The sequence below is a fragment of the Mirounga leonina genome, unplaced genomic scaffold, assembly GCF_011800145.1.
Source record: "Mirounga leonina isolate KUSES-001 unplaced genomic scaffold, KU_Mleo_1.0 Mir_175, whole genome shotgun sequence".
Classification (NCBI taxonomy): Eukaryota; Metazoa; Chordata; class Mammalia; order Carnivora; family Phocidae; genus Mirounga; species Mirounga leonina.
In genome coordinates this window covers 9,093,489-9,110,780 of record NW_023270453.1, presented here as the reverse complement: position 1 = coordinate 9,110,780, position 17,292 = coordinate 9,093,489, and the positions used below count along the sequence as shown (strand labels likewise).

Genomic DNA, 17,292 nt, shown 5'->3' with positions numbered 1-17,292 from the left:
AAGCAGGCTTCCTGCGGAGCAGGGAGCCTGATGCAGGGCTCAATCCCAGGACCCCGGGATGATGACCTGAGCCGAAGGCAGACGCTTAACAACTAAGCCACCCAGGCACCCAGGAAGCTTTCTTTTTATGAAGCTTTCTCTTCAAAGAAGCTTTATGAAAGCTTCTCAACTCTAACTATGCAGATTTTTTTTAATAGTAGAAAATTGCCTTAATGAATAAAGTGAGCATCATTGGTCAAAAATGAATTTTAAAATAAAACATAAACATGGAAGAAAATAAAATATAAAAATGAAAAAAGTATAGCTAGATACTTAAATGTGCCCAAATCACTTGAAGGATACTCAAGACTTGGGCATAATGGTTTTCTTTGGGAGACAGAAGGACGCTATATTTTTTTCTGCCCTTTAAAATTTTTTAAATGTATGTATATATTACCTAATCAAAGTATTCTTGATTTAAAAAATCAAAATAATGTGTAATCTCTCTCTGTGATCTCTCTCGCTATTTCTCATGAATAAATAAATATATTTTTTAAAGTGTTAATACATTGTAAGATCACAGGGTATACCAAAGTTACCAGTTAGGAACTAGAATATCCATATGTTTTTTTTAAGATTTTATTTATTTGTCAGAGAGCACAAGCAGGGGGAACAGCCGGCAGAGAGAAAAGCAGGCTCCCCCACTGAGCAGGGAGCCCGAAGCAGGACTCAATCCCAGGACCCTGGGATCCTGACCCCAGCCAAAGGCAGACGCTTAACTGAACCACCTAGGCATCCCTAGAATATCCGTATTTTTAACCAATTTGCTTTTGGACAAATCCCTTAAGAACTTTTAAATTATGAAAAATTTGTCCAAAAATTGGAACATAATTGGTTGGAAATGAAATTAGAAATGAGCTACCCAACCAAATTAAACTGATAAAAAGCATGTACCATGTTTTTTAAATTTTTTTTTTTTTAAGATTTTATTTATTTGAGAGAGAGAGAGCGAGAGCAGGAGCACAAGCGAGGGAGTGGGAGAGGGAGAAGCAGGCTTCCCGCTGAGCAGGGAGCCTGATGTGGGACTCGATCCCAGGACCCTGGGATCATGACCTGAGCCGAAGGCAGACGCTTAACGACTGAGCCACCCAGGCGCCCCCCATGTTTTTTAAATTTTAAAAAATCATTCTGAGGCTCACAAAAATGACCACTTCCTCCCCCCAAAAAATCCTAAGTAAACAGATACATGATAATAATTTGTAAAATCTCCCCTGGAGTGCATGCACACATTCCCACCCCGATCCCCGGTCCCGAAAACAAAAAGAAGCAGGAAAAAGAAAATGGCAACATAAAAAACCAATGAATTAAAAATAACGAGTTTTTGGGGCGCCTGGCTGGCTAAATAGGTTAAGTGGCCGACTCTTCATTTCTCTTCAGGTCATGATCTCGGAGACTTGGGATGGAGCCCTGCCTCAGGCTCTGAGTTGGTCATGGAACCTACTTAGGATACTTCCTCTCCCTCTGCCCCTATCCCCACCCTGTTCGCTCTTGCTTTCTCTTAAAATAAAAAATTTTAGGGGCGCCTGGGTGGCTCAGTTGGTTAAGCGACTGCCTTCGGCTCAGGTCGCGATCATGGAGTTCCAGGATCGAGTCTCACATCGGGCTCCCTGCTCGGCAGGGAATCTGCTTCTCCCTCTGACCCTCCCCCCTCTCATGTGCTCTCTCTCATTCTCTCTCTCAAATAAAAAAAAAAAATTTTTTTTAAATAATGTTTTCAGGGCACCAGCCTGGCTCAGTCAGTGGAGCATGTAACTCTTGGTCTTGTGGTTGTGAGTTTGAGCCCCATGTTGGGTATAAAGATAACTTAAAAATAAATAAATAAAAATAATGTATTTTCACCAATTCATCCTTTGACAAATTTGTTGCTGGAATCCCTAAAGGACTAGGAGAGAGTAATGAAAGAACCGAGAAGAGTCCAAAAGTCCACACTTTTGACAAGGCCAGTCTCTAAAAATACAGATTGCTCCATTCCTAGTAAATGTGGCTGCCCAGATTCCCACTCGTGTTACCCTTGGCGTGTTTCTCCCTGCCCAGATAAAATGACTGTGAATGGTTTTCAGTGAAGGAATTCTGGGCGGAATTTGAAAATGCTGAGGTATAATGGGACCCTTGTTAAGGATGGAGATAAAAGGAGGTAATAGATTTCTTTTTTTCTGCCAGAGCTCTTTATCTGGAGCCAGCATGCCAAGTGCATAGTCATTGAGGCAAGGACAGGCTGTTTTATTGTGGGGTTTTTTGTGTTTTTTTTTTTTAAGATTTTATTTTATTTATTTGACAGAGAGAGAGAGACAGCTAGAGAGGGAACACAAGCAGGGGGAGTGGGAGAGGGAGAAGCAGGCTCCCAGCCGAGCAGAGAGCCTGATGCGGGGCTTGATTCCAGGACCCTGGGATCATGACCTGAGCTGAAGGCAGACGCTTAACGACTGAGCCACCCAGGTGCCCCCCAGGCTGTTTTATTGTTTTAAACTGGCTACTCAGTCACACCATTCTTGATTCTTGACATCTGTCTGGCCTCAGCATCCCTTCCTGCAGGTGTGGGTGGCTGTGGGTTTGAATCCATCAGCTGCCCTCTACCTGGTTGCTGGCCCTCTTACCAGAAGGCATTTGGGTGTGTTATGACCAAGGTGACCCAAAATGTGGCTCCTCCATTTTTATGGCCTAAGGTGGAGAGCAGTGCTTTGCTGTTTTTCCTATTGCATAACTGGATGTGTAACCACACACATTCCCCCTTGTAAATTAGGGTTACCAACCAAAAGGCTCAGGGACTGGATCTGGCCAACCAAGAGGGCAGTTTCATGTGGGTAAAGCGCCAGCTCACCTGTCCTCCTGGGCCAGCAGCCTGCCTCGGGTTCAGAGCTAGCAGTCAGCCAAGCCTGCACTGCTGTGCCCAACTAAAAACCGCAGCTGGTTGGCTCGCCATGTCTTCTCTCACTTACAACTCAGCTAAGGACAGGAATGTAATGCTCCTACGCACCTCTCAGGGAGAATTCCTCATCTAGGTGTGGGATGAGGTGCTGTGAGGAGCCCCACCCACAAGAGCAAGACTGAGGCAGGGGTGTGTCTGGCCAGTTCGCTAAGGCTCCCTGTTCTGCCCCTTTCAGGGGTGCAGTAGGAAGCGGATGGGGCCCATGCATGCGTCTCCTGCCCAGTAATCCAGAGAGGAACACCTCTGACCTTCGTTCTGCTCAAGCTGACTGATTTCTCCAGTTAAGATCAGAGATAGGAGATGGCAGGCAAACAGCAGAACTCCATTCCTTTCTGTTGAGATTTATGCTTTAAAACTTTGAAATATTCATTCTCAAATAATTTGTCTCATCATAAAAAGTAAAAACAGTAATGAAATTTTGAGGCATCTGTAAAGGTTTTCCTTGATGCTAGTTTCTTCCGGTGTGATCACGTTCTCCTTTAAAGCTGCTGGTCCAGGCGCCTGGGTGGCTCAGTCAGTTAAGCGTCTGCCTTCGGCTCGGGTCGTGGTCCCAGGGTCCTGGGATCGAGCCCACATCGGGCTCCCTGCTCTTTGGGAAGCCTGCTTCTCCCTCTCCTCCCCACTTGTGCTCTCTCACTATCTCTGTCTCTCTCAAATAAATAAAATCTAAAAAAAAAATTTAAAGCTGCTGGTCCTTTCATTGAAGGCTGCGGAGAAGAGCAGATTTCCTAAAGAGCCTTTCTGTTGAAAACAGGCCCAAAGGCTTTGTGGTAGCTGGTGGAAATGTGTGGCTCCTGCAGACGGGGTGTGATTTGGAGACTAGAGCTGAAGGTGACATTTTCTGTCTGAGGAAACACCATGGACAGTATATCCTGAAAGAGTTCCCCCTTCCCGACCTTTCAGCCAATATTCTGTTTGCTTGGTTTAAGAAAGGATTGGCAAAGGTGTCCAGTAACAGAAAGCACATACAACCTCTTCAAAGAGAAATCTGATTTATCCAGTTTCACATGTAAGTTATGACCCCATCATTTCATTTCCAGAAACCTGTGTTACTAATAGAGGAATGGGTAAGTAAAGTCTAGCATATTCACTGACATGCAGAGGGAGCAAAGACACACACAAACCACCCCCCCACTGGAGCCATGTGATGTAAATACAAAATAGGGCTTATTGAGGGAAAACTTGGGAGCGCAGACCGTTCCTTGAGCACCCATTACCTCACAGAGAAGTGTGCTTAAGCTGGGGAGAGCTGCACCAGTTCCACCATGAAAAGGATTACAGTAAAAGGACCCAATTCCATGATGCTCTGCTTGCTTATGGAAGGAAGCAAGGAACATGCCTGTGACAATATAATAATGAGCTACTTGGTCGAGGCAAAACTCTTGTTAGACCTTGTTAGAAAGAGGGAGCTTTCAGAGCTCAACTTTGGTATCAGCCAGTTCCATGTGGCCAACTCAGATCTGCTAAGTAGTTCCTTTCAGCACTGGCTGTGGGGCTATTTGGATTTGCATAATTACGTGTTATTTTGCCTTTATAAAGAATGAAGTATGTGTGTGAGAATAGACAGGAAAAATGGAAGGATACATACTAAACCACTGACAGGGCTTACCTCAGAGTAGAATTGAATTAAAGAAGCAAAAAGGAAAAACTCTCCTTATGTGTAATGGATTTCCTTTTTTTTTTTAAAGATTTTATTTTTAAGTAATCTCTACACCCGACGTGGGGCTTGAACTCACAACCCCAAGATCAAGAGTCACACACTCTACTGACTGAGCCAGCCGGGCACAGCCAGGCGCCTCGTGTGTAATGGATTTCCATGTTGCTTGAATTTGCTACATTGAGCATATATTATAAATGGAATAATTTTACAGTGGAAATGTCTTGTTAAAAAAAAAAGATTGGATAAGGATGAGTAAATGTGTAAAGAACATTTTAAGTAGTGAAATAGTTTTCCATTAAATATTTTGTGCATGTTTTTCCAATTCTGAGGAAAGTTTTCATTACTCTCCTGGTTTCCTTTTGGAAGCATTCTGGTTTGATCAGTTTAGACACCCGCAGACAGTGAAGGTAGGTCAGTAGCATGACTGCGGAGTATACACTTTGGAGCATAATCAGAGTATTCCAGAGGCTCCACGACCAGTCTCCCTGCTTAAGGCACATTCAACACGAGCGCATCATGCCACAGAAAAATTGGGCACTGCTTTGGCTTTTGTTGTGCTGGGACTTGGGCCCCAAGCCTGAATCTCCAAAGTGTGAATCCCAGGACTCCTGAGAAGGGAACAGCACCGCTTTTCCACCTGCCCAGGTAATAGCGTTTAATGATAGAGTTTGCCCTGTGGCCTCTTAACCTTCCCAAGGCCAGTTCAGCTGCTTGGAGTTCGCGTGAGAAAATACAGTGCTGACTGTAGATGAGGTGATTCGGAATATGTATGATTGCTTAATCACTAGATTTTATCAGCCTTTTAAAAGATTACTTAAAAATACATGCATTCGTTACAAAATGGCCTGCTCTAATAAATCGTCCCACCTCTGGTGGAGTATTTTACCACAGCTGAGCAGCTTTTCCTTAAAGCAAAGTCCCCCTATGCTGCCCTGGGATCCCAACCTCAGAAGCAGGCTGGACTAGCCGGCCAGGGACCCAGGTCTCAGGGGAAGCAGAGGGCTCAGGGTGGGGACAGGGTGATGGCTAAGAGGGGGTGCTTGTACTTCATCTAGAGTCCTCTGTATCTTCTAATATACTGTGGCCCCACAGAGGTGCCTGCTGCAGTTGTTCTTGATTGTTCTGCATTCTTAGTGGGGAATTCCTGAGGGTAGAGCAACGATAAAGTAGGATAGATGATGAGTCTGGGGCAGGAGCAGGGTGGTTGGGAGAGAAGAAAGGGGCACTGTTAGAAGCTGAGTTGGGTTCCCCCCCCTTAATTCAGTATGACTGGTGTCCTTCTAAGAAGGTAGAGCATGAGACTCTTGATCTTGAGTTTCTGAGTTTGAGCCCCACACTGGGTGTAGAGTTGCCTTTAAAAAAAAATAAAGTGCTATCAAGAAGGGAAGAGACACAGAGGGAAGATGATGTGAAGACACAAAGGAAAAGGCCTTATGACAACAGACACGGAGATCGGAGTGATGGTGCCACCAGCCAGGGAGTCCTGGAGCCACCGGAAGCTGCAGCAGACAAAGCAGGATCCTCCCCTAGAGAGAGGGAGCACACAAGGCTCTGCTGACACCTTGAATTTGGACTTCCAGCCTCCAGAACTGTAAGAGAATCCATTTTTATTGTGTCAAGCCACCCAGTTTGTTACTCGATGCTATGGCAGCTTTAAGCTAAGGCCTACAGGCACTAGGAGGAGAAGTGAGGTAACACCAAAGCTAAATTTCTTCTGCTTTATAGTTTTGGTTACAGCTGGCCTTGCTGTAACCCTCGCTTCTGATTCGATGCGGTTAAGAAACCACAGTTGAACCTTGAGACTCTTCAGACATGAGGAAGAATCTGGGCTCAGTAACCATCCCAGAGAATGGTCTTAACCTGAACAATTGTGTTAACATTTCTCTTTCACTTGTGTGACTTGCTGAGACAGACTGAGAAGATCATGAGCAATACTCCTTGAGTTCAGGCTTTCAAATGCCTAAGTCAGTGAGAGTAATGTGTCAGTCAGGTTCAGGGAGACAAGTTGGCATGACTCAGTTTGAGATTTCAGAAGAGGATACACAGTGTCGACTCAGCCCTTTTATTTCTAAGCTGTAAGCAAACGTCATCTTTTCTCTTTATTGTGATCCTTTTCTTTGTCTACAGGACAGGAATCATACTGTGGGAACAATGGCTAAGTAAGGGGAAGTCACTGTAGGTTTGGTGCTAGGAGGCCCCACGGGTGTTTGCCCACCTCAGAAAATCATCTGCAAAGAAGCGAAAGCCAGGGCATCTTAATCCATCAGAGCAAAAGGCATGTGTGTTTACCACAGCAGGCCCCGAGTTGAGACCCTTGGAAGGGGCCTGTTTGTGCGGAAGCATTCAAATATCTGGGGTGGGTATGTGAGTTTCAGGCTCCATCGTCTTGGTCTGTCAAGATGAGGTCAGATGCGGTGGCGGTTTTGGAGATATGATGGGTACAGGCCATCATAATGCCACTGGCGCCACTGCTCAATAGCTTCCCGGCTTCTCTCTTCCTGTTCTGGGGAGCAGAGGTAAAATGGTCATGTTAGCGTGGAGAGGATTCTGAGCTGAGGAGAGCCACCAAGCTCTTGACAGCCATCAACCCAAACTGCCTACCCTCTGGCGACATGAACAGACTGTGCCAAATAGAATGTCTGAGTTGAAAGACCTAACAGAACAGTGAGTCGAAAGTCTCACTTTGGGGGCCAAGCCCTGGCAGGAGACGGAGCTGGTAGCCAGTAGAGCCAAGATCAAAATCTGTGTCTCGGTCCTGTGCTCTTTCCTCTGCACAGCCAGCAAAGCGGGGAGAGGTAACAACTGGCTCAAAGAGGTGACAACTAAGAAACGAAGTACGAAGAGAACAGAACAGGAACAAAAAGAGACGACAGGCTTTATGGTTGAAAAAATACATCATGGAAGGAAATAACTGTCAACTTCAAGGGATGGCGTTATGAGTAATTTTTTCTCAGGCTTTAAAAATAAAATTATGTTTTAAGAACTATCCAGAAGGGATGCCTGGGTGGCTCAGTCGTTAAGCAGCTGCCTTCGGCTCAGGTCACGATCCCAGGGTCCTGGGATCGAGTCCTGCATCGGGCTCCCTGCTCGGCGGGGAGCCTGCTTCTCCCTCTGCCTACAGCTCCCCCTGCTTGTGCTCTCGCTCACTCTTTCTCGCCTATGCTCTCTCTCTCTAGCAAATAAATAAAATCTTAAAAAAAAAAAGAACTATCCAGAAAACGGGGTGGGTAAAGCAAAGTGGAGGGAAATTTGATAATGGTTGATTCTGGGTTATGGTTATATTGGGGTTCAGTGAACTATATACTTTTCCATATGTTTGAAATTTTTCAAAGTAAAAGGCCAAAAAGAACAGAAGGGAGTTTTTAGTAAGAAAGTCTTGCTGTTGCTGTCTTTAATCAGACATGTCTCTGAATAACAACTTCGTTCAATTGTAGAATTAGGCTCCTGACGCTAAGTCCACACTGCCTGTCGTTAGGGACCATGAAAGCACGAGCAGTTTGAACAAGTCCCTCAATGTGTAAAAAGGCAACCGTAAGACTCCTCAAAAAGTTAGACAGCATTACCACGTAACCCAACAATTCCGCTCCTAGGTATATACCTAAGAGAAGTGAAAATAGGGGCAAGTGAATGGATAAACAAAGAGTTATATATGCACATACACACACAATGTATGTTTAATTCAGTCATAAAAAGGAATGAAATACGCCAGACACAAAAAGACATGTACTGTGTGATTCCACTTATAGAAATACCTAGAACAAATTGGTAGAGACCAAAACGTATTAGAGGTGAGCAGAGACTGTGGGGAGCAGGGAGTTAACTCTTGGATATTGGGGACAGAGTTCATCTCTGAGGTGATGAAATGTTCTAGGAATCCATAGTGGTGCCGGCTGCACAACCGTGTGAACGGGCTAAATGCCACGGACTTGTACACTTCAAAATGATGACGATGCCAAATTTCATGCAAATTTTACCACAGTTTTTAAGTAGTTGTGGAAAATGTTGGGAGGATAGGAGGTTCTAACAGATAAAGATAGTATCAAGGACTCAGAACCCCCAAAGACGTCCTTTTTTCCAAATGTGGGCTTCACCACCAAAAAGCCTGTGAACCTGACTTTGGTGCTAGTGAACCTCATTCTTTGGGGCATTGGGCAAACAGGACGGCCTGGTGACGTCAGGATGCAGAGAAAATGGATGTCCCCATGGTCCTTAGCCCCCATGAGAGCCTGATGCCCTCAACAAGAAGGACCCCCTGTTACCACTGGGTATTCAGGCATCATGGCTGCTGGGTATATTTCCTTCCTCTGTGGGCTTGGAGTCGGTGCTACCCTTGACGCTGGAAATCGCCTTTGGGACTTAGTACCCCAGGACAGCCCAGAGCTTAGAGTCAGGCCCCGGCTGGAGCTTTGGGTCTTCAGCCCTTCAGACCTTTCTCAGGTCAGATAGATCAGCTACTCTTTGCCGATCTTGAGAGCATGGTTTTGACATAGAAGTTGATTATTTTTCTCCAGGTCATGCCGATTTCTTCGTACACCATTTCACTTAGACAAAGGGAAGGCCTCCCTGGTAAAGGCCCAAACAGTGTGGCTTTTGTGTAGGGGACCACCTGTGGCTGAGCGTGTTTAGCCAAGCCCAGATGGGCCGACCCAGGCTTCCTTCCGGCTTTGAAGCTGGAAGCAGAGTTTTGCTCCCACACAGACCTCAGAGGTAGGAGCCAACACACTCTTTATCCTGGCACTTCCAGAGGCAGAACTCAAAGGCATAAAGGCATCTTTTCCTCATCAAACTAGGGATTTTGAGTAGAGAAATAACCAGGAGCCACAGCCTTCCCAGAACAGGTCCGGTGTGTCCTGGATGGGCTGATGGGCCTTCAAGATGGGGTTCTCAGGCTCTCAGGAAGGTCCCTCTGGTCTAGACCACCTGCCTAAACTTCCTCCTTTGGAAATCCTAGGCCTTTCGTTTATCCATGGTCATCCCTCAGCGTTTGCTTTTAAGGGGTAGGGACAAACCTGCAGCTGCTGCCAGTTATTCTGAGAATAGGTGACACGGTCAGATCAAAATAGCCAACCGAAAAACCAGGGTCCTGACTGGTGAGTGTGTGTGGGCCTCAGAGAAGGGCTGAGAGCGCTCCGCACTGGGGTAGAGGTTCACCAGCCCTGCGGCTACCACACCGCAGTACACTGCAGTCGGTGCTCTGGGGCAGAAGTGAGGGAAGAGGAGGAAAATGGAAAAGAATTTCCCATCAGCATTTACCCTCAGGCAGGCTGGATCTGCTCCACCTCTTTGCCTTCCCTTCCTTTATCCAGCCCTGGGGAGACTGAAGGTGGGGGTGGGGAGGGCGTGCTCTCCTTACCTCACTCACTCCATCCAACTGCAGGAACCAATTCCCGGATCAAAGAGGTCCCCTAAGACCTCTACACACCTGACCATCCTTCATTTATAAGAACATTTCTTGGCTGGCAAACATACCTTGGTTCGGATCCCTGACTAGTGATGGCACCTTGGAAACTCAGGCACCCTTTCTAAGCCTGAGTTTTTGCAACAAAAACACAAATTGTAAGACCTGAGAGGCTGGGTGTAAGGGTTGAGTGGTTCAGAGCAGTGCTTGACAGAGCAAGTACTCAACCAGTGACAACAGCTCTGTCATTACAACCCCCGTAGGCCTGTGGCCTGGCCTGCAGAGTCTTCATCTTTGTGGGTAAGACCTCAGGCCCCCGATCACTGTCTCTCTGGCTTTAGTAGAGGACTGGTCATCCCCCAAGTGCCTGGCCCCTCACCCTAATTCATTATGAAAGGGAAAACAGTGTTCTCCACCCAGATGCTAGGGATTGGGACCAGAAACATTTACAAATGCCCAAAATAAAATCCTGTTATTAATACGGTGAGTTTAAAAAAAAAAAAAAGACCCTGAAGGAATTTTGCTGGCCGCATTCTCATTTTTAAATGTCTCTCCCCAAGCTGTTCACCAAGGTAAACAAATGTCCAACAGAAATATTTTGCCTCTGAGTTACAACGGCCTGCCCCCGCCAACCCCCGGATGTTCCCAGAAAGCTTGATTTGGTGGGATCCAAGCCCAACACCTGTTTGCAGGGCTCAGGTGCCTGTGAGGCAGTGGGCATGGCCTGTAGCCCTTGAGTACCTGGTGATTGTATCCTGTTCCTAAGAGATGCCCTCAGTGAGTGTTACCTCCCAAATCCACCAGAACATACAAGCCAGGAGGCTCATGACTTCAGAACGAAAATCATGGACTTTCTCTAGCAAGGGGCACCTAAACTGGGGCCCTTTGTCCAAGCTCATGTACATTCAGGAGCTTGCTTGGGAGCATTTCATCTTGAAGTGTGGGGGAAAGACCAAAACAAAAATAAACATAAATGCACACTCTGGCCTGCTAGCCTCAGCCCTGATCAGTGTTTCTACAGGGTTTTGCTCAGGGTGACACTTGAGGACACTTAATAGATGATAAGTCCCATCCCATGGCATGGGAGACTGGTTTGAAAACAGCACCTCCCTCTGCCCATGCCCATGCCCACACCCAGCTGCCACCACTGAGGCCTTGGTGAAATCAGCATTGCCTAAGGGAGGCAGGAGTCCTGAGGCAGGGAACAAAGTGTGCCGTTTGCCTGTCAAGAGACTCTGACACAAAAGCCAAGGCTTAGAAAAGATAAGAGCAGTTGGATAAGGGCACAAGCAAAGCGTATAAAACTTAGCATGTGCCTAACACTATGGGTGAGTTGCTTTCTGAGGTCAGGTTTCCTGGTTTGGTTATACCGGTCAGATAAGATACTGATTATAGGGGCGCCTGGGTGGCTCAGTCGTTGTCTGCCTTCGGCTCAGGTCATAATCCTGGGGTCCTGGGATCGAGCCCCGCGTCAGGCTCTCTGATTAGTGGGGAGCTTGTTTCTTCCTCTCCCTCTGCTGCACCCCCTGCTTGTGCTCTCTCTCTGTCAAATAAATAAATAAAATCTTTTAAAAAAAAAAGATACTGATTATAGTGAATAGGCAAACAAAGGCCAGAATGAGTAGTTCCTAGAGCCATTCTGTTGATGTGAATCCAGGGGAGTTGAAAGTGAGTTTGAAACCAACGCACCTGTAACCAGAGCTAAGCCACTAGCGTAGGGGCTAAGACAGGGAACACAGGCAACCACCGTAATCCCCAAGCAGGAGGAGAAAATACGATCAGCCAAAATTTCCCCAAGCCAGTGGAAATATAGGTGTTGTGTTCTCTTCCGTGCCTTCCAAGTTCTGTAGCCATTTGTGTGACTTTCTTCCTTCAGGACTCCAATAGATGTGAACTGAGGAAAGAGCCTCTCTTACCCCTCCCTCGTCTAATTAAAATTTAGGGAGAAGTGGAAGCAACTTTTGATTTTCCCCCAAAGGCCCATTTCCCCGAAGATACTGGCTGAAGAGCTCTTACCGTCATTTTGCTCCTCCACGAAGTTCTCAAACTCGTTCCTTTGTTCCTCGTGATACTCTCTCTGCAGCTCATCAGCCCGCAGCTTCTGCCTGTTCTCCACTGGGGAAGGGCAAGAAGTGAGAGTTGCCTCCAAGAATGCGGACAGCGGCACGCATCCAGGGGAACACTGATCATTTTGCCTGAGAAACTTGAACCTGGCGGGGAAGGGTTGTTTGGGAAGGGGACGGATGGGGGCTTCACGAAGATGATTTACTCCTGACACAGACTTTAAAACTTGAAGGACCCAGGAGCTCACCCCGTCCAAGCACCATATTTTGCAAATGAGAAAAGCAGTTTAGCTTCACTCATAAAATTAGTGGTGCATCTGAGTATGCTGGGCCAGTTAGAAACTAGAAATCCAATGATTAGAAATGAATTCTAGGAAGGAATAATCAACTTAAAGTTAATTTCAAAGTCCCATGTTGGGCTCCGAGCTCAGCAGGAGCTCTCTCAGGCTCTCTCTCAAATTAATAAAATCTTTAAAAAAAAAAAAAGTTAATTTCACATTAATACCTCTAAGTCTTTAGTCTTTGAGCACGTGTCACAGCCAAAATGTGTGCCAGGCACAGATTAAAAAGGCAAGTAAGAAAGATTCTGTGCCTATATTTTAGAGGCCTGTAATCCAGATAAGGAAAAAGATAAAAAATAAGTCATGCCCAGCAGTATGGCTGTTGTGATAGAAATGTATACAGGGCACAATGATGGTAGGGATGATAAAATGAGGTAGGGAGATCTGAGAGGATCCTTGATATCCGTGCCCTTAGGCAGTTGCCTCCCTTTGTGTGGACTGGCCTTAACTGACTCTTCTAGTGAGCAGAAGATGGAAGACATGATGGAATGTGGCTTCCTTCTTGGGCATCTCTTGTTCTGAGGGAAGCCAGCTGCCGTGTTGTAAGTGGTCTCATAGAGAGCCCCACTCATGGCAAGGAACTGGTGCCTTTGACAGAGTCAGCAAGGCACTGAGGCTTGTTTGAAGGCAGATCTTGCCATCAGGCCTTGAGATGACTGCAACCTGGGAGAGGTGCTGAGCCTGAGGCCCCCAGCTAAGGCATATCTGGACTGCTGAGCAACTAGGAGACTGTAAATGTGGTTTTAAGCTGCTAAATTCGGGATCCATTGGTACACAGCAATAGATAACTGGTACAGAATATGAGGTGATCAGGTAAACTTCCTGAAGATACTGACTGCAGGTATCCCTTATTTTGTAAGACAATGCATTCTAGTAAAGTTGGCTGTAAACTTTTTTTTTTAAAGATTTTATTTATTTGAGAGAGAGAACAGGGAGAGCAGCAGAGGGAAAGGGATAGAGAATCTCAAGCAGAGTCTACGCTGAGCGTGGAGCCTGATGTGGGGCTTGATCTCACAACCCTGATCATGACCGGAGCCGAAACCAAGAGTCGGACGCTTCATCAACTGAGCCACCCAGGTTCCTCAGATGTAAATTTTTTTATGAGAAATCTGAGTTCCACGTGATAACATTGGGGGGTACACCTCTGTGGTCAGAAGAAATACACCAGTGATAAGTGAAAACTGTCACCAAGAACATACAAATACGGGAACCATTCCTTGGCAGTTGAACAGCGTAGCCCCCCAGCAGCGCCTTGAGCCCCAGTGGGAATCCCTGCCTGAAACACCACATCACACCTTCACCAGCAGGTGAGCTGTTCCTCACCTGCTTTATTTCAGCCTGAAAAAATCTTTCTAGATTGGAGATCTTTTGGTGTAAAATAGTTCCCTGGTTCACCCATTTCTACCCTTAAATCTTGACCTCTTCTTAACCAGAGCTCTGGTTGTCTGAAAGAAATTATTGAAAGCTCTCTTAGTATCAAGATAGTTGCTTTTAACTGGGCTTCAGCTGGACAAATCCACAACAGCAGGAAGGCCATATCTGGTACAGGAGGAACTGATCCCTCAAGGACACCTCACACTCCTCTGGTATGATCACATCAAAGAGGGGAGACTCAGGCGCTGTTGTCCCCACCAGCTTGGCTGTGCAGGAGGAAGTCAGGGGGACAATGATGATGAAAGAAGAGAAACTGAGGAAGCCGTTGGGTTCTTGCCTCACCCCACATTACAGGGGTGCTAGGACAAACAACAAAGGATTTCTTTGTGTGATAATAGTACCATTAACCATCTGAAATGTTTGAAAGTTAAGTGGCCTACAATAATTAAATTAATTAAATACTTGTTATTTATATTACATTACTTTATGTAACTAAGAGTAAAAGTCCAATTACTGTGAATTGGTCTCAATGCAGATTCCTTAGGTAAATCCCATGCTTTTCCCACACTTAGCCTTTACCCACATAGTTGTGGGACTCTGGAGGCAGAAGGAATTGGTACTCCAGTCCTTCCCCCACACTTACCCCCTTGTCCCACATCCACACATTTCTTAAGAGGGAATTGAGGCTCAGAGAGGTGCAGTGACCTAATCAAAGTCACACAGTTGGTCAAGGCATAGCTTGGGACGAGCCAGAGCCCCAGGTGCCCACACTCCACTACTTGGCCCAAAACACACCTTTCGTGGCACCATCCCCCTTATGACGCACCCTGAGCCCGAGTGTTGCTCCAGGTCCTAGAAACCCACTGGGGATAGGAGGGAAGGGGGTTTGGAGTGTAGGAAGCAAGTGCTTAAATGAGCCATCACTAATTCCTAAAGAAGCATTTTCCATTCCTATATACTTCAAAATAGAAGCAGTCTTCCCAAATTGCCTTTCTGGAGATGCGACAAATGGGACCCTTGACTCAGCAACAGCTAAGAACAATTTAAGTCTTGGGACAAAATGCCACGTTGACACTGTGCATCCTGTGCATCGTGTACATCCCTTCTGAGGTTCTGCATTTCATTCTTAGTGCCTCCTCTCGTCCTAAAGGAACCTCCCGCATCTTTACCCAGAAGCTTAGAGATGTCAGGTGCCTGTTTCCTGGTTCCAGATTCCAGTCTATCAATGTCACTTGCCTTTTACCCAGCTTGAGACATAACTGGGCATTGTTCTCCTGCCCACACAAGGGAGTCATGCAGATGACAGCAGGGGAACTCAGGTGCATCCTATGTTTTCACCAGGCTGTCCTGTTTGAGGTGAGGGACCGCACGACTTATGTTTGAGGTGAGGGACCTCTGGCTTCATCATGCTCCTCGTGGTTCTGAATCAGCTTACAGGGATGGAAACTATTCGCCTCTCCTAAATTCACGCCTGTTCCCCACTGGAAGTCTGCCAGGAGGCCGCTTATCTGATTTCCATCAAGAACTGCCCGGCCTTCATCACAGCCCTTCCCATGTTTCTGGGTGTTTGCTACCTTCTAAATCTCAAGTTGGATGAGGCCTAGAGATTTTCCCCCAGTGTGGTTCATACTTATTCAGTTGGTTGGGGGTGGGAGAAAGGAATTTCATCTCCAAGCATTTTCATCATTTGAAAACAGTCCTGTTATTTTTACTGAGCAAGTTAGGCTTGCAGAGCGTGCCGAGGTACACAGAGTTTATTCAGACATACGTGCAAGTAATGAATCAAGCCACAGACTCAGAGACAGAGCTCAGAGTCCTTGGAAGAATCTAGTTCAAGGGCAGAAAACTTAGATGCCTTCAAGGGTCGGCAGGTCATGGAAATGAGGGTCCCTGTCAGGCAGGGGACAGCAGGGCCTACTTCAGACTAAGAAGGAGACACACTTCCAAGCTCAAAAGCCTTCCAAATGCATTGAAAATGAAAATTTAAAAAACAAAACAAACACACAAAAAAACACTGCTCGCTGAATACCACAATTTCAGGGGCTTATAAATAAGGAAACTTGGGGCCGGGGAGGAAGAGGCCAAGGCCACTTAGCACAGCTGTCACCAAGCCCACAGCCCCAGCTCCCAGTCCCATGTGCCCTCTCCGTGCCTGTAGTGCTGGTGATTGTTCTTGCACGTGAGGCACTGTCTGATACCCCCAGAAACCACACACCCAGATACTGTATTCCCTCCTGACTAAAACATATTTCTCCTTAACGTTTTAAACTTCCTGAAATTGGGATGCATCTCATCTCTATTAAGTGCGTTCGATGTAGCCCTGCCCCTTTTTGTTCCTTCCCCTGGTGGTGTAGTCAAAGATGTCACCTGCAATTGAGGGAATGTGGAATTTCTAATTCAGAACCGCCATCACTTTGATACCCAATGGCCTAGGTGGAGCCTTCCTTGATCCCCCAGCAGTCCCCACAGCCCAGCTGACTGTGAGAAAGGAATGGGAGGGGCAGGCCTCCAGCATCCTTACCACTGGCCTCGTCTCGGGATTTGGGGGACCGCTTGCCGCGCTTCTTGAGGAAATTTGAGGCATCTAATTCTTGCATGAAAATCTTCTGTTCCACATCTGAAACCCGAGAGAGGCCCGTCACAACCAGCCCAGGTTCGCCAGGGTTACCGCAGTAGCTATCCCACCTACCTTGCACCCCTGGGTGGCCCTCGCATTCACCTTCCTGAGCCTCTTGTCCTGCCATCTGCTGGGTACCCACCGATGCACCAGTCCCCTCCTGCAGCACTGTGGGAGAACACAGGGTGAGGGCTGCGGTACCTCAAGGGGAGCTGGGCTCCCCAGAGCTGGGCTGGGACAGCCCTTCCCAGACACTGTGACTTGCCAGGCCCCAGTGTGGGGCACTGGGGCCCGCAAATCCCAGCCACAGAGCGGTCTCCCCAGGAAACCACCAAGTAAGCTGTTCTTTCTGTGTTGTGTTATACACACACTCACAGACACACAAACACACCCCCCCAGGCACAGCTGTCTTAACAGTAAACACCCCCCTTCCTACCTGGGCCAGCTGAGCAGCCTCACCTAACACCAATCCATCCTGGAGCCTCCCCATACTCACTGGTCAGGAGCACAGCAGCTGAGAGACAGGAGGCCATGAGCAGCTGTCTCCAGGCCATTGTTGGAGGGGCTGAGGCTCTGTTTGGGAACCACAGGGCAGAGAGGGTTCTGCAGACCCTGAAGCCAGCCGCCAGGTCCTCACGTCTGTGCCAGGCATGCCAGGAGGGAGGGAGGCAGGAGACCTGGATGCCCCTGGGCGGGGGGGCGGGGGAGGGGTCTCAGCAGTGGCTTCCATTGGCTGCTTCCTGGAGCACTGGAGATGTTTTTGGCATCCTGCAGACCTTCACAGAAGCAGAGCCTGTCGTCGTCAGGTCCCGGCCGAGATTGTTTTGAAGCGGCCTTTCCAAGATTCTGCACCCGAGGAGTTGCTATTGGAATG

The 17,292-nt window shown here is 47.1% G+C and overlaps 1 protein-coding gene across 3 annotated transcripts; it reads right to left on the bottom strand.

Annotated features, from left to right (window-relative positions):
• Positions 1-6,450: 6,450 nt before the first annotated feature.
• Positions 6,451-16,972, bottom strand: UCMA (upper zone of growth plate and cartilage matrix associated). 3 transcript variants are annotated; one of them, XM_035021628.1, is made up of 4 exons: positions 16,915-16,972; positions 16,521-16,586; positions 12,040-12,138; positions 6,451-7,128 (listed from the first exon to the last, which is right to left on the bottom strand). In XM_035021628.1, exons 1-4 carry the CDS (start codon positions 16,970-16,972, stop codon positions 7,031-7,033), a joined length of 321 nt encoding a protein of 106 aa, XP_034877519.1. In that variant the 3' UTR covers positions 6,451-7,030. The 3 variants fall into 3 exon arrangements, with proteins under 3 accessions (XP_034877519.1, XP_034877520.1, XP_034877518.1); XM_035021629.1 differs by lacking the exon at positions 16,521-16,586; XM_035021627.1 differs by lacking the exons at positions 6,451-7,128; positions 12,040-12,138 and having other exon boundaries at positions 15,544-16,586; positions 16,915-16,961.
• Between the last annotated feature and the right edge of the window lie 320 nt (positions 16,973-17,292).